We start from the raw sequence: 13,421 nt of genomic DNA, 5'->3' as shown, positions 1-13,421 counted from the left end.
AATTCCAAGCTTCACCCTCAGAAAGTGGCTTCACTTTGATTTTGTGTTGGAAAGCCATCTGATTACAAATTATTTTTGATCGAGTTGTCATAATCAGCTTGCATCCTTTCAATGAGACAGGAATTCCCACGTTGTCAGGCTCAAAATTGTTCCACAAATCATCTAAAATGAGAATCCATTTTTGTTTCTTTCTTAGTTCTTCTGACAATTTGGCAGCTCTGTGCCGATCATCATCTTCGCTTGAAAGTTTTAGATCAAGACGTTTAGCAATAAGATTCTGCAATCTATTAATGGTGAAATCTTGGGACACAGACACCCACCAAACGTGATCATAAATGTCTGGTCTTCGTAGAAGCTCATTATAGATATGTAGTATTATTGTTGTTTTACCAACTCCCCCCATCCCATAAATGCCAATGATTGGGACTTTACCATCCATTAACAAAGACCATATCACCTCCTTATTCTCTTCAAATGCTTGACCCACTGGCTTTGTAGAGCTAGTATGTAATGGAACTCCTCTAGTCTTGTTGTATTTCAGACTTTCAGAAGATCTAGCTCCTGCGCCAGCCTGCACTCCTGATCTTCCACTATTCTCCACATCATCATCCTCCACTGGTTCTGTCCTCACTCTAACCATGTCCAGTGCATCATGCCTATTTACATCATCGTTTACTGATGGAGCACAAGGTTGATCATCACATCTTCCAATGTCAAGACAAAATTGGGATGAATCTCCTTGAGGCTCCAGAAGCTGCACTTGCTCTGTTCTAAGTACATTCTCAAATGCATCATGCTGAAAAGATCCTTCACCAGTGTTTTCCATGCCATTTTCCGCTTGTAGATGCAACTGAATTCTATTTTCTCCTGGACCTTGTTCCATGCCCTGAACTCCCACATGTATCCTTCCAGCACCCCCTGCCATATTGCCAAGTACTGCATTGCTTTGTTCCAACGCTCGATCCACTGGTTCTGTCCTCAGTCTGCTCTCGACTGCCCCTTCGGAAACTCTATCTTCTTGTGCTCCCATTCCGGTCATGCTTACTACGTCGTTTCCTGCTATTGCATGTGAAGAAATCCTCTCTTCCACTACTCCGGGTTCTACAACCTGAACTTCTCTTTGTACCCTTCCAATACCGCCTCCCGTATTTTCATTCTCAATGTTTTGTTCTTGTAGACAAGTTGAAATTCCACAGTCATTAACATTGACTGCACTTGCTGTGATTTTTTGTCTTTTGTGGCCACCACACATAGCTAGAATGGCTGCTTCTTGAACTTCTTTAGTCACCCCACGACAAATGGCAACACCATGCCCTTCCTCTCCTGATAAATGCCATTTGAACCTTGAAATGGAAGTTTTATTGGCCCATGTATGGTGACAAAACTTACACTTCATGCTACCATCAGCCCTATATTCAACATGAATCCGAAATGGATACTTTGATCCAACCGTTTCGACCTATAGAAAAAAAAAACGGGGTCAAAATAAAGAATAAAAATTGATGGAAGTTACCCTTATTTTGCTATTAAAATTGATAGTTTGTTTATTGCACAATCATAGGGGGAAAAGACGACGATAATTCAGTTAGACTTCTTACTTGTTGAGTATTTAAGCCCCTAATTTGACTTTGAAAGGAGGTGTCAGGGCCAGGATTTGAGGCATTTGGCCTAGCAATTTGATTTTGCAATCCTCGGACTTGGAGGTTATCCATCTGTGACCTATATAAAAATGAAGTGATCATATTATAAAACCATTCGATAATTGGTAGTCTCTCTTAAGCAATAAAAATCAATGGTGTATCTAATTATAAAAAAAAGGTATTAATACGGTGTTAAAACACAACAGCTAGAAGTCAATCAGTACCTACGCACGAAGTTCTCTTGTTGCATATTGTCTATGTTAGGAATTACAGCAGCTTGATCTATTTGTCCTTCATTAGAAAAAGTTTGAATCCTAAATCCAAAATCATTCGTAAAAAAACTTATGATTATCTTGCTAGAAAAACTAATTGTTTTTATTACAGAAAATACTAAAAATGAAAAATTGGATACCGGGGAGCAGGAGAAGAAGGTCCAGATTGATTGAAGCCACCATGCTGTGAAGTGGTTGCGTTCGGTGTCATATAGCCATGTCCCGGCTGAGGTTGATGAATAAAGGAGTTCTGATGCCTGAAGAATATTCAAATAGTTAAACTTAGAACTGTTATGCTCACTTGGTTGATTTTCTAGTTCCATTATGTGCATAAAAAAAAAAAGAGAGATAGAGAGCTCAAAAAGACTTGAAAGATCCTCGTCAATTTTGGTAAAGTTTATTGTTTTCATGATTAAAAAAGTGTAAATTCGAGGTTAATACCATTGACTCATTGGAGGTTGAGGTCCAGGTAGCATCGCAGGCACTTGATTGCTCATTGGTGACTGATAATCAGTCCATTGTTGGTCCCTAAATTAGCAACATTTGTTAATGAATTCACTGATAAGTACAACAACTAGAGGAAGAAGAAGTTAAATAATGATTGAAAAACTAATTTTTTTTTTTACAGAAAATACTAAAGATGAAAAATTGGATACCAGGGAGGAGGAAAAGAAGGTCCAGGTTGATTGAAGCCACCATGTTGTGATGTGGTTGCGTTCGGTGTCATATAGCCATGTCCCGGCTGAGGTTGATGAATAAAGGAATTATGATGCCTTGATGGAGTTTGAGGCCAATTTTATATAAAACTTAATGATAAAAAAATATCATAAAAAATGTTTAAATCTCCCTATTGTTGTCTGTTTGTTTAACAGTAAACAATTTGAAGATGCTCGAGATCGATCCACTAAACATAAAACTTTTTGTATAATACAAACACTTGCTAATTCAATGGACATTGTAGCAAATTGGAGTACTCACCATGGTTTCAGGAAATGAAGTTGGAAACGGAGTTGTTTGTTGAATACTATCGTTGATCACATTGTTCTGTCCACCTTGATCATTGCATGATATGGAGCTTGGGTTGACTGGAACCTCCGGTGGCGGCCTGCTTCCATGGACAGTGACGACATTATATTGTTTTTTGGGAATAATAGGATAAACTGAAGAATAACTAAATTGCAAGCAATCATCTTCTGATAAAATATGCTTAAGAATGACGTACAAGAGAAGCTCAGACATATTGAATGTATCTTCTTCTGATTGAAAACCCAGCTGATCCCATGTCATGTTGTCAACCTCCTCCATAAAAGATGGTTGGAACCCTTCCATCTGACCAGAAAAGATCAGAAAAGACATAAAAAAACTGAGGTCTAAAAAGAACATAAAGCACAGATCAGAAAAGAATATCTATCTATCTATCTATCTATCTATATATATATATATATATGAATGACTTTCTTGTTTGTTAAAGAAATTCGGATGAAAAATATGAAATATAAATGTTGTTGTTAATGATTTAATCCTTTGTCTTTGTAGCTAAATTATCATACTCAAATTCTTTATATGACACGAGATCCTAAAACTCTAGAATGATAGATAGAAAGACGCAGGATAACTGTTGAAGAAAGCAGGGGAAGAGCAAAACGAAAACAATTTTTGCTCTCGGTCATCGATTCTATGACAAAAAACTTCTAGACAACAATTTTTTTTTAAAAAAAAATATTGAAACAATGACAAATTTGATCGATCCCGGTCCCTCGCGACCTGGATCATCGATTCTATTGGGTTTAATAATTTTTTTAAACTTTTTTTTAATTTAATTATATGATAAAAATAAATACTCATAAAATTGAGTTTCATCCCTAAAATAAATATTTATTTAAGATTTTGATAACCCTATAGAAAGCAAACAAAAATAAATCATTTAGTCTATTTCCAAACCAATCTAATATTGAAGGACAAAATTGAAAAAAAATCAATTAAAAAAATTAAAAGACCAGAAACAAAAAAAAACCATATTCGATCAATTGATAAACCTGTCAAACTCGTGAATCAGGTAACTTGGGCTAGCACATCAAACTCATGAACAAGGTTATGGACTTAACTAGGATTATACTTTTTTAAAAAATTATTTTTATTTAATAATATGATAACAAAAATAGATACTTATACTTGTAAAATTAAACACCAATCCAATATATATATATATATATATATATATGCTAATTCGGCCCAAATATGAAATAGACAAAAGAATTATTTTTAAAAATGATAAAAAAAAAGGAAAGAAAAGGAAAAAAACAGAAAAGACAAAACACTATAGATTACTATTGTAATCCATAATGAAATGAGTGTGGGTAAATAGTGATTCTCTTACACCTTTTAGTTTTTCTTTTAATTAATAAACAAAAAAATATCCCATCAAATCTGAAAACTAGTATAATTTGAGTTATTTTAACAAATCTATAAATTACGTTAATCTTATAAAAAAAATAGAATAAAAATTAATAAATTAAAGCTGAATTATAACCAGCCTATTATAAAATAAACAAAAACAAATTTTAAAAAACAAAACAAAAAAGGCAAAACACCTTGAATTACGTACTATTGTAATTTATGAAATAGGTGTGGATATATAGTAGTTCTCCCAGGTCTCTTAGCTTTTCTTTTAATGAAAATTAATAACCGTATAATATCTTTCTTGTGGATGCTCTATCGTTGCTAAATTAAAACATTTTTTTTTTATCTACAACTATGTGAAAAATTTTTAAAATAAAAATATTTAAGAAGATAATATTAAAAAAAAATTGTTATTTTAGTTTTTTTTAATAAACACCATCATAATATGATGTGGTTTTCTTTTTTACTCAGGTTATTCAGTTAATATGTGAGTCAACCAGTAAACTAAACTTTGGAATACGTTTCTTAACTATTATAAAGCTTCCTATTTATTCTGAGTAATCAAAATATTTTTCTTTTATTTTTAATATTAATATATTAAAAAATATTAATTTAATATATTTTTTAAAATAACCAGATTTTTTAATAAGCATAACTCTGAGTACAAAAACAAATTATGTTTCGATTGCGGGCATAAACATAACAATCTTGACAGTACCGTTGTTGTTTGGACTTTGAGAATGATAAAACAAAAGAGTTAGAATAAATTTAAAATAAAAAATTAATTTTTTTAAAATATTTTTAAAACATAAAAACAAATTAATGATAAAATAGACTTTCATACACTTATCAAAATCCCAGGAACGCAACAATCAGGCATTAGCTTCAAGCAACCAGAGGGAGCTTCACTGCAGTAGAAAACTTCAACATAGCTTGATTTGCTATCCAATCTGCACACCAGTTGGATAGCAATTTCGATCTTTTCATAACATTTACCTTTGTAAAAACTTTCTACTTATTTTTAGTTTTAATATCAAATTCAGTCTTCAATATTTATCTTCAAAATTTTAATATCAAATTTGACGGTCAAAATTTCACTTATTTTTAATCAATTAAATTGAACAAAATCTTGTTAAGTCAAACATCAACTCTACATTGAATTGTTTCTTCTTCTTAGACCACAAGAGCTCCATAACAAGTTTATTGAAATAAATTATCAAATGAAATTAAAAACAAAAATGCAAACACTTTTTGTATAATACAAACACTTGCTAATTCAATGGGCATTGTAGCAAATTGGAGTACTCACCACTGTTTCAGGAAATGAAGTTGGAAACGGAGTTGTTTGTTGAATACTATCGTTGATCACATTCTTCTGTCCACCTTGATCATTGCATGATATGGAGCTTTGGTTGACTGGAACCTCCGGTGGCAGCCTGCTTCCATGGACAGTGACGACATTATATTGTTTTTTTGGGAATGATAGGATAAACTGAAGAATAACTAAATTGCAAGCAATCATCTTCTGATAAAATATGCTCAAGAATGACGTACGAGAGAAGCTCAGACATATTGAATGTATCTTCTTCTGATTGAAAACCCAGCTGATCCCATGTCATGTTGTCAACCTCCTCCATAAAAGATGGTTGGAACCCTTCCATCTGACCAGAAAAGATCAGAAAAGACATAAAAAACTGAGGTCTAAAAAGAACATAAAGCACAGATCAGAAAAGAATATCTATCTATCTATCTATCTATCTATATATATATATATATATATATATATATATGAATGACTTTCTTGTTTGTTAAAGAAATTCGGATGAAAAATATGAAATATAAATGTTGTTGTTAATGATTTAATCCTTTGTCTTTTAAGATAAATTATCATAATCAAATTCTTTTTATGATAGATAGAAAGATGCAGGATAACTGTTGAAGGTAGAAGAGCTGATTGTTTTGACGGGGTGAACAAACCTCTTTCAACTCCTATTTATATTGCAAGATTATTTTAACCCTTAGTTACGCATCATAAAACACACACAAAAATAATAATAGGATATTGTTTTGTTCAAAAAGATTCAGGTAATTATTGATCAAGTTAATTCATTGAATCATTGTAAGAAAATAGAAAGTTGAAAAATATTGATGAATGGCAGTCCCATTAATTGGAAAAGAAAAGGGTGAATCTAAAATAAGGAGTTAAAAACGGCTAAGAATTTTGAAAAGACGAAAACAATGAATTCAGTATTAATTTAGTATGAACTCTCCACTAGGCATGGATTATAAAATCCGAGAAAAAGATCAATTTATTTATCATGGATTCCTTTAAAGATTCAAACCATAGTTACATATATACAAACAAAAACACCAACAAGATGAAGAAGATGAAGTACAAATAATTAACCTGGATTCAAGATGTTCTTCGAGCGCTGGTTTGATTGAGCAGTATTCAGCCAAAAAAAAAAAAACAGAAGAGAAATCACATAAATATAATCTAGTTCGCACTGGTTAGATGTGGAAAGGAAAAGAGGTAGAAGATGATGAGTACGTCCTGAGGATTTAAAGAGAAGAGAAATCACAGATCAGAGAAGATTATATGATTTAGAAAAATAATAAAGTAGCAGTATAAACAAATTATTGTTTTGTTTGATAGGAAGGAAGTTGCTAGCAAGCAACCCACTACTTAACCTGCCAAATATTATATTATAAGATATAGGAAGTTAACGCGTGAAGATGCCTAGAAAATGTAAACACATGAATACGAGAAACAATAATATACTTGCTTTTTAAAATATTTTTTATTTAAAATAATTAAAATAATAATTTTTTTATTTTTTAAAATTTATTTTTAATAAAAATAATAATAATTTAAAAGGAAAATAATTCAAAGTTTTTGAAAAGCATGTGCTCTAACAACAACAGATTAAATATGTGATTAATAGCATGTGATTGTTTTTGTTTTTAGTTGTTTTTTAAAAAAGATAAATGAATTTTTTTTTATTTTTCTATGATTTTGATGTGTTGATATTAAAAATAAAAAAAATCTTAAAAAATATTATTTTAATATATTTTTAAATAAAAAATACTTTTTTAAAAAATATTATATATCACAATTTTAAATTTAATCTAAAATTAAAAAAATAATTATTTAAGATGAAGCGAATCTGATTATGTAACAATAGAGAAAAAATTAGAAGACAAATTAAAGGTTTTCAGCCGATGCCGTTACATGCAGTCAAAGACTCCATCCTTGCTTTTAATAAACAAAACCTCACTCAATAATATGTCCTAGTTTTTTTAGGGGATTAATTTTTTTAAAATATAAAAATAAAATGTCAAGAGTGAAGAAAGTTTTTTAGGGGATTTATAAATATATTAAAATAAAAGTTGTTAATTTCGTTTCGTTTTATTTGTAATGATTTTATACTAATTCAAAAAATAGAATAAAACGAAATAATTTTCATCTCATTTCAAATTTCGGTCCTTTCCGGATTTTTTGGCTAAATTCCGTTTGGAATGTTCCGGTTTCATTCCACATGTTCTGTTCTGGTCTTAAAAAGCCATTAAATCAAATTGAACCTGGTTCAATTAATAATTAAAACATCAAAGTATAAAAAGCTCTTTTTCATTACTATTTTCATTAACTATGATATTAATTTTTTAAAATTAGATTTATCACTAATATATATGGTTTATATTCATGTTGTTTTTTTCAAGTTTATACTTTGTAGGAATTTAAGCAAAAAAAATGAATATTTTAGATCTCATTAGCCTTGATAACATTGACCTAACTTTATATTTAAAATATTAGTGTTAAAACATTTTAATTTCATAATATTTTGATATTTTATTGAAATTAAATTGTTTTAATTTAAAAACTTATTTAATCTTAACTAATTAAAAATATTTTAAATTTTAAAATTATATTTCATCACGTCTCCATGATCCCTGTTGTGTCAAAAACAAATTGCCTAAAATTTAGGCTTTAGCAGTTCCTTTTTTGTGTGCTTTCATCTTAAACTCGTGACCAAAAGGTAAACATAATAAAATTTTGTTGGGAAAACTAGGGACAAATAACCGGATCAATTCAGCGAAATACAATTCACAATTCACAAGTCCCAATCATTTTTCCCTCTTTGTGCAGTAAAAAACAGAATCAAACAATGAACAAATATAATGCAACAATCACACACATCAACACCAAGATTTTTACGTGGAAAACCCGATGCGGGAAAAACCACGGGACCGGAGTCCACCTAAAAACTTCCACTATCACAAATAATGGGTTCGCAATAGTTATTCCTCATATTCAACTAAGGGCTACAACATATATATCATCAAGAACAACTTATTCTCGGATTACAACAAGATTAAAGAGAGTAATGTTAGAGAAAAGCTCACAACACTGACAGCCCCGTTTTCTGTCAAAACGACCAGCTTCCACACCACCAATCTTCAATCCAACCGTTCAAAATGAAGATTAACGTGTCTAGAAGCTTCTGTCCAAATCTTAGCCCGATCCAACGGTGAACGAACTGGAAATCGAAGAAAGAAGACAGACTGCTCTGCTGCCTCCTCTTCTTTCTTTCTCACGTTTTTCTCTTCTGTTTTTGCTCTCTTTTAATTCTGTTCTCCCTCTCTCTCTCGTCTACCTTCTACAGTGGCAGACACATTTAAATTAAAGAGGCAGCCAGCTGCCTCTCTTCTTGATTAATGTGGTGGTCCCCCCATCACATGGTGCGGGACCACACACAACAAATCTCCCCCTCACGCACCATGTGAGGAATTCGCCATACTGGCGATCAACATGTAAGCTTCAATTTAGGAGGCTCTGACAAGCCTGCCTCCCTTCTGCAAAACTCAAACTTCTCTCTTGGTAGAGGTTTGGTCATCATATCTGACACGTTGTTATCGGTATGGATCTTCTCAACAACAAATGACTTCATCTCCATAGCATCACGAATCCATTGATATCTAACCTCTATGTGCTTTGATCGAGAGTGAAAAGTAGGATGCTTACTGAGATGGATTGCACTTTGACTATCACAGTGCAACACAAAGTTCTCTTGAACTAGGCCAAGTTCATGTAGGAACTTCTTCATCCATAACAACTCTTTGCCCCCTTCAGTAAGAGCAATATATTCAGCCTCTGTAGTGGATAATGCAACACATTTTTGCAACCTTGATTGCCATGAGACAGCTCCCCCTGCAAACTTCATCAAGTATCCTGATGTGGACTTTCTAGAATCAACATCACCAACCATATCTGCATCTGTGTATCCATCCAACACAGGTTTATCATTACCAAAACATAAGCTGAAACTAGAAGTACCTTTGAGATACCTGAGTATCCATTTCACTGCTGACCAGTGTTCTTTACCAGGATTGGAGAGGAACCGACTAACCACACCAACTGCATGAGCTATATTCGGCCTTGTGCAAACCATAGCATACATCAAGCTACCAACTGCGGATGCATAAGGAACCTTTTTCATCTCATCTCTTTCTTCATCACTTGAAGGACACTGCTTAGAACTTAGTTTAAAGTGGCTTGCAAATGGAGAACAAACCGGTTTGGAGTTGCTCATGTTGAATCTCTCAAGTACCTTTTGGACATATCTCTCCTGAGATAGCCAAAGTTTCTCCTTCTTCCTGTCACGTGTGATCTTCATGCCAAGAATCTGTTTTGCCGGTCCTAAGTCTTTCATTGCAAAAGACTTGCTTAACTCTTCCTTCAACATCTGAATCTTCTTAGCATTATGGCCAACAATCAACATATCATCCACATACAATAGGAGAATAATAAAGTTTCCATCTGGAAACCTTTTCATAAATACACAATGATCAGAAGTAGTCCTGTCATAACCATGATCCACCATGAAAGAATCAAACTTCTTATACCATTGTCTTGGAGCTTGCTTTAACCCATATAGGCTCTTTTTCAACTTGCAAACTAACTGCTCTTTACCTTTTGCTTCAAACCCTTCAGGTTGCTCCATGTAGATTTCCTCATCTAAATCACCATGGAGAAAGGCAGTTTTCAATCAAGTTGCTCAACTTCAAGATTCAAACTAGCAGCTAAGCCAAACACAACTCGGATTGAAGACATCTTGACCACTGGTGAAAAGATTTTTTCAAAATCAATACCCTTCTTCTGACCGAAACCTTTCACAACCAATCTTGCCTTGTACTTGGTTGTGAGCAATGTTCATCAATTTTCAACCTGAACACCCATTTGTTCTTGAGTGCTCTCTTACCTTTAGGAAGCTTCACTAACTCAAAGGTATGGTTTTCATGCAAGGATTTCATCTCTTCTTGCATTGCTTGCAACCACTCACTTTTCTTCTCATGTGACATGGCTTCATCAAAGCATTCTGGCTCTCCCCCATCAGTAACTAGCACATACTCATGAGGAGAATATTTGGTGGAAGGTTGGCGAGGTCTGGTTGACCTCCTCAATTGTGGCTCATCTAGAGCTTCCTGCATAACCTGTTCAGGAATAACATCAATATCATCATTAGTTGATTCATGATCACCAACTAATGGCTCAATAAGAAAACCACCATTATCATCATTTTGCAAATCTCCCCCATGATTAGCAGGCATCAAAGGTAACTGTGGAGTAGATCTTGGATTTGAATTAGATGGAATAAAAGTTGTAGACTCTGTTTTCTCCTTCAGTTCAAAGTCTTCAATGGTTTGATCTTCAAAGAAGATAACATCTCTGCTTCTCACAATTTTCTTCTCCTTTGGATCCCACAACCTATAGCCAAACTCATCATCTTCAGATCCCAAGAAAATACACTGCTTTGTCTTGCTGTCAAGCTTGGACCTTTCATCCCTTGGAACATGTACAAATGCTCTGCATCCAAACACTCTCAAGTGTGCATAGGAAACATCCTTTCCTTTCCACACTCTATCTGGAACATCAAACTCAAGAGGAACTGATGGAGAAAGATTGATCATGGCAACTGCAGTCTTCATTGCCTCACCCTAAAAGGACTTAGGCAACTTTGCATGAGAGAGCATACATCTAATTCTTTCAACAATGGTTCTGTTCATTCTCTCAGCCACTCCATTCTGCCGTGGAGTCTTAGGAACTGTCTTCTCCAACTTGATACCATGTTCCCTGCAGTACTTTTCAAAAGGACCCCTGTATTCACCACCATTGTCTGCTCGAACACATTTCAGCTTTCTACCAGTTTCTCTTTCAACTCTGGCATGGAAATCCTTAAAGACATCAAGCACTTGATCTTTGGATTTCAAATAAATGGCCCAAATCTTCCTGGAGTGATCATCAATAAAATTAACAAAGTACAATGCACCTCTAAGAGACTTATCAATCATAGAGCAAACATCAGTATGAACTAAATCAAGAACATGTGACCTTCTATGTGAAGGTGATCTTTGAAATGCAACTCTATGTTGTTTACCAACTAAACAATGAGTACATGTGTTCAGGTTCATACCTTTTAAAGGAAGGTAGTTCTTCCTGGCAAGGATGCCAAGACCTTTCTCACTCAAATGTCCAAATCGCTTATGTCATAGATCAGTAGAGCAATCTTCAATTGCATTCACCTCCCCTTTGATCACCTTGGCTTGTGACATGTAAAGACCCATCTTCTTCCCTTTAGCAACAATTAGGGAATTTCTGGAGAGCTTCCATTTACCATCTCCAAAGTAACTATGATAGCCTTCTTCATCAAGAGTACCAGTAGAGATCAAATGTAGGCGCATATCAGGCACATGCCTAACATCTTTGAGTAGCAACTTGCACCCAGTATTGGTTTCCAACCAAATATCTCCAATGCCCACAACACTAGCCATCCCTTGATTTCCCATCCTAACTTGACCAAAGTCACCAGCAGTGTAGGATGTGTAAAAATCATGTCGGGGTGTAATATGGTAAGAAGCTGCTGAATCTGCAACCCAGGTGGTATCTTGACATGCAAGATTAACACAACCATCATCACACACAATGGCAACATCACCATCAGATACAACTGCAGCTGTACCATTCTCTTCATTCTTGTCTTCATCTCTACCCTTTTTATCTCTTTTATACTTTCTGCAATCCTTTTGCACATGCCCAGGCTTGTCATAATAATAACACTTAAAACCCTTCCTTGACTGAGATCTTCCTCTTGGCTTTCATTTGCCTTTTCTATTGCTAGATTCTCCATCTTGCTTGCCGTGAGAGAACCTGCTTTGACTTCTCCCTCGACTTTCTGTAACAAGTGCATGAGACTCGGAAGTGCTTGTCCCTTTCCTCCTCTTCTCTTCATTGAGGATACAATCCTTCACTGTTTTCAAAGTGAGCTTTCCATTCGGAGTAGAATTGCTAAGTGACACTACCAAAGTCTCCCAACTATCCGGCAATGAACTCAATAGGATTAATGCTTGCATTTCATCGGCTAACTCAAGGTTCATCAATGACAGCTGATTCAAGAACCCTTGGAATACATTTATATGCACTGAAGCATCTTCACTATCTCTATACTTCAAATTCACAAGGTCTTTAATTACAAAAACCTTGTTTTGTGCACTCTCCTTGGCAAATGTTTCTTCCAACATCTTCCACACTGTATAGCAGTCATGTTCTTGAGAAATATGATTAATGGACTTAGAAGATACCAATTTTCTAACATTAGCGGTAGCCTTTCTATTAAGTCCATTCCATTTTGCATCATCCATATCATCAGGCTTTATTCCTTTACATTCAATTGGCAAAGCCAAATCATTGCAATATAAGTGATCCTCCATCATTGTTTTCCATAGAAAATAATTTGAGGAAGTGAGCTTTTTCATACCCGAATCTTCCTTTTCCATTTTAACTGCATAAGAATTCAATCTACACAACCAAATGCTCTGATACCACTCTGTTGGGAAAACTAGGGACAAATAACCGGATCAATTCAGCGGAATACAATTCACAATTAACAAGTCCCAATCCTTTTTCCCTCTTTGTGCAGTAAAAAACAGAATCAAACAATGAACAAATATAATGCAACAATCACACACATCAACACCAAGATTTTTACGTGGAAAACCCGATGCGGGAAAAACCACGGGATCGGAGTCCACCTAAAAACTTCCACTATCACAA

At 34.1% G+C, this 13,421-nt stretch overlaps 1 protein-coding gene and 1 pseudogene across 1 annotated transcript in view; both read right to left on the bottom strand.

The window, feature by feature from the left end:
* The window catches only part of LOC18108053 (uncharacterized), a 257,452-nt gene that overhangs the window by 19,289 nt on the left and 224,742 nt on the right, over nt 1-13,421 (bottom strand). The window contains exons 21-28 of the mRNA XM_052449711.1: nt 5,622-5,748; nt 3,135-3,241; nt 2,891-3,017; nt 2,569-2,654; nt 2,354-2,440; nt 2,053-2,169; nt 1,865-1,954; nt 1,599-1,719 (exon numbers count right to left, since the gene is read on the bottom strand). Of these exons, the coding sequence (XP_052305671.1) occupies nt 1,599-1,719; nt 1,865-1,954; nt 2,053-2,169; nt 2,354-2,440; nt 2,569-2,654; nt 2,891-3,017; nt 3,135-3,241; nt 5,622-5,748 (862 nt within the window). The remainder of the gene's footprint in view (nt 1-1,598; nt 1,720-1,864; nt 1,955-2,052; nt 2,170-2,353; nt 2,441-2,568; nt 2,655-2,890; nt 3,018-3,134; nt 3,242-5,621; nt 5,749-13,421) is intronic.
* Nucleotides 1-13,421, bottom strand: part of LOC18109910 (probable disease resistance protein At4g27220) — a 173,184-nt pseudogene that overhangs the window by 2,098 nt on the left and 157,665 nt on the right.

The sequence above is a fragment of the Populus trichocarpa genome, chromosome 19 (assembly GCF_000002775.5).
Source record: "Populus trichocarpa isolate Nisqually-1 chromosome 19, P.trichocarpa_v4.1, whole genome shotgun sequence".
NCBI lineage: Eukaryota > Viridiplantae > Streptophyta > Magnoliopsida > Malpighiales > Salicaceae > Populus > Populus trichocarpa.
Note: the sequence above shows the minus strand (reverse complement) of the source record. Positions and strands in the feature narration are given on the sequence as shown.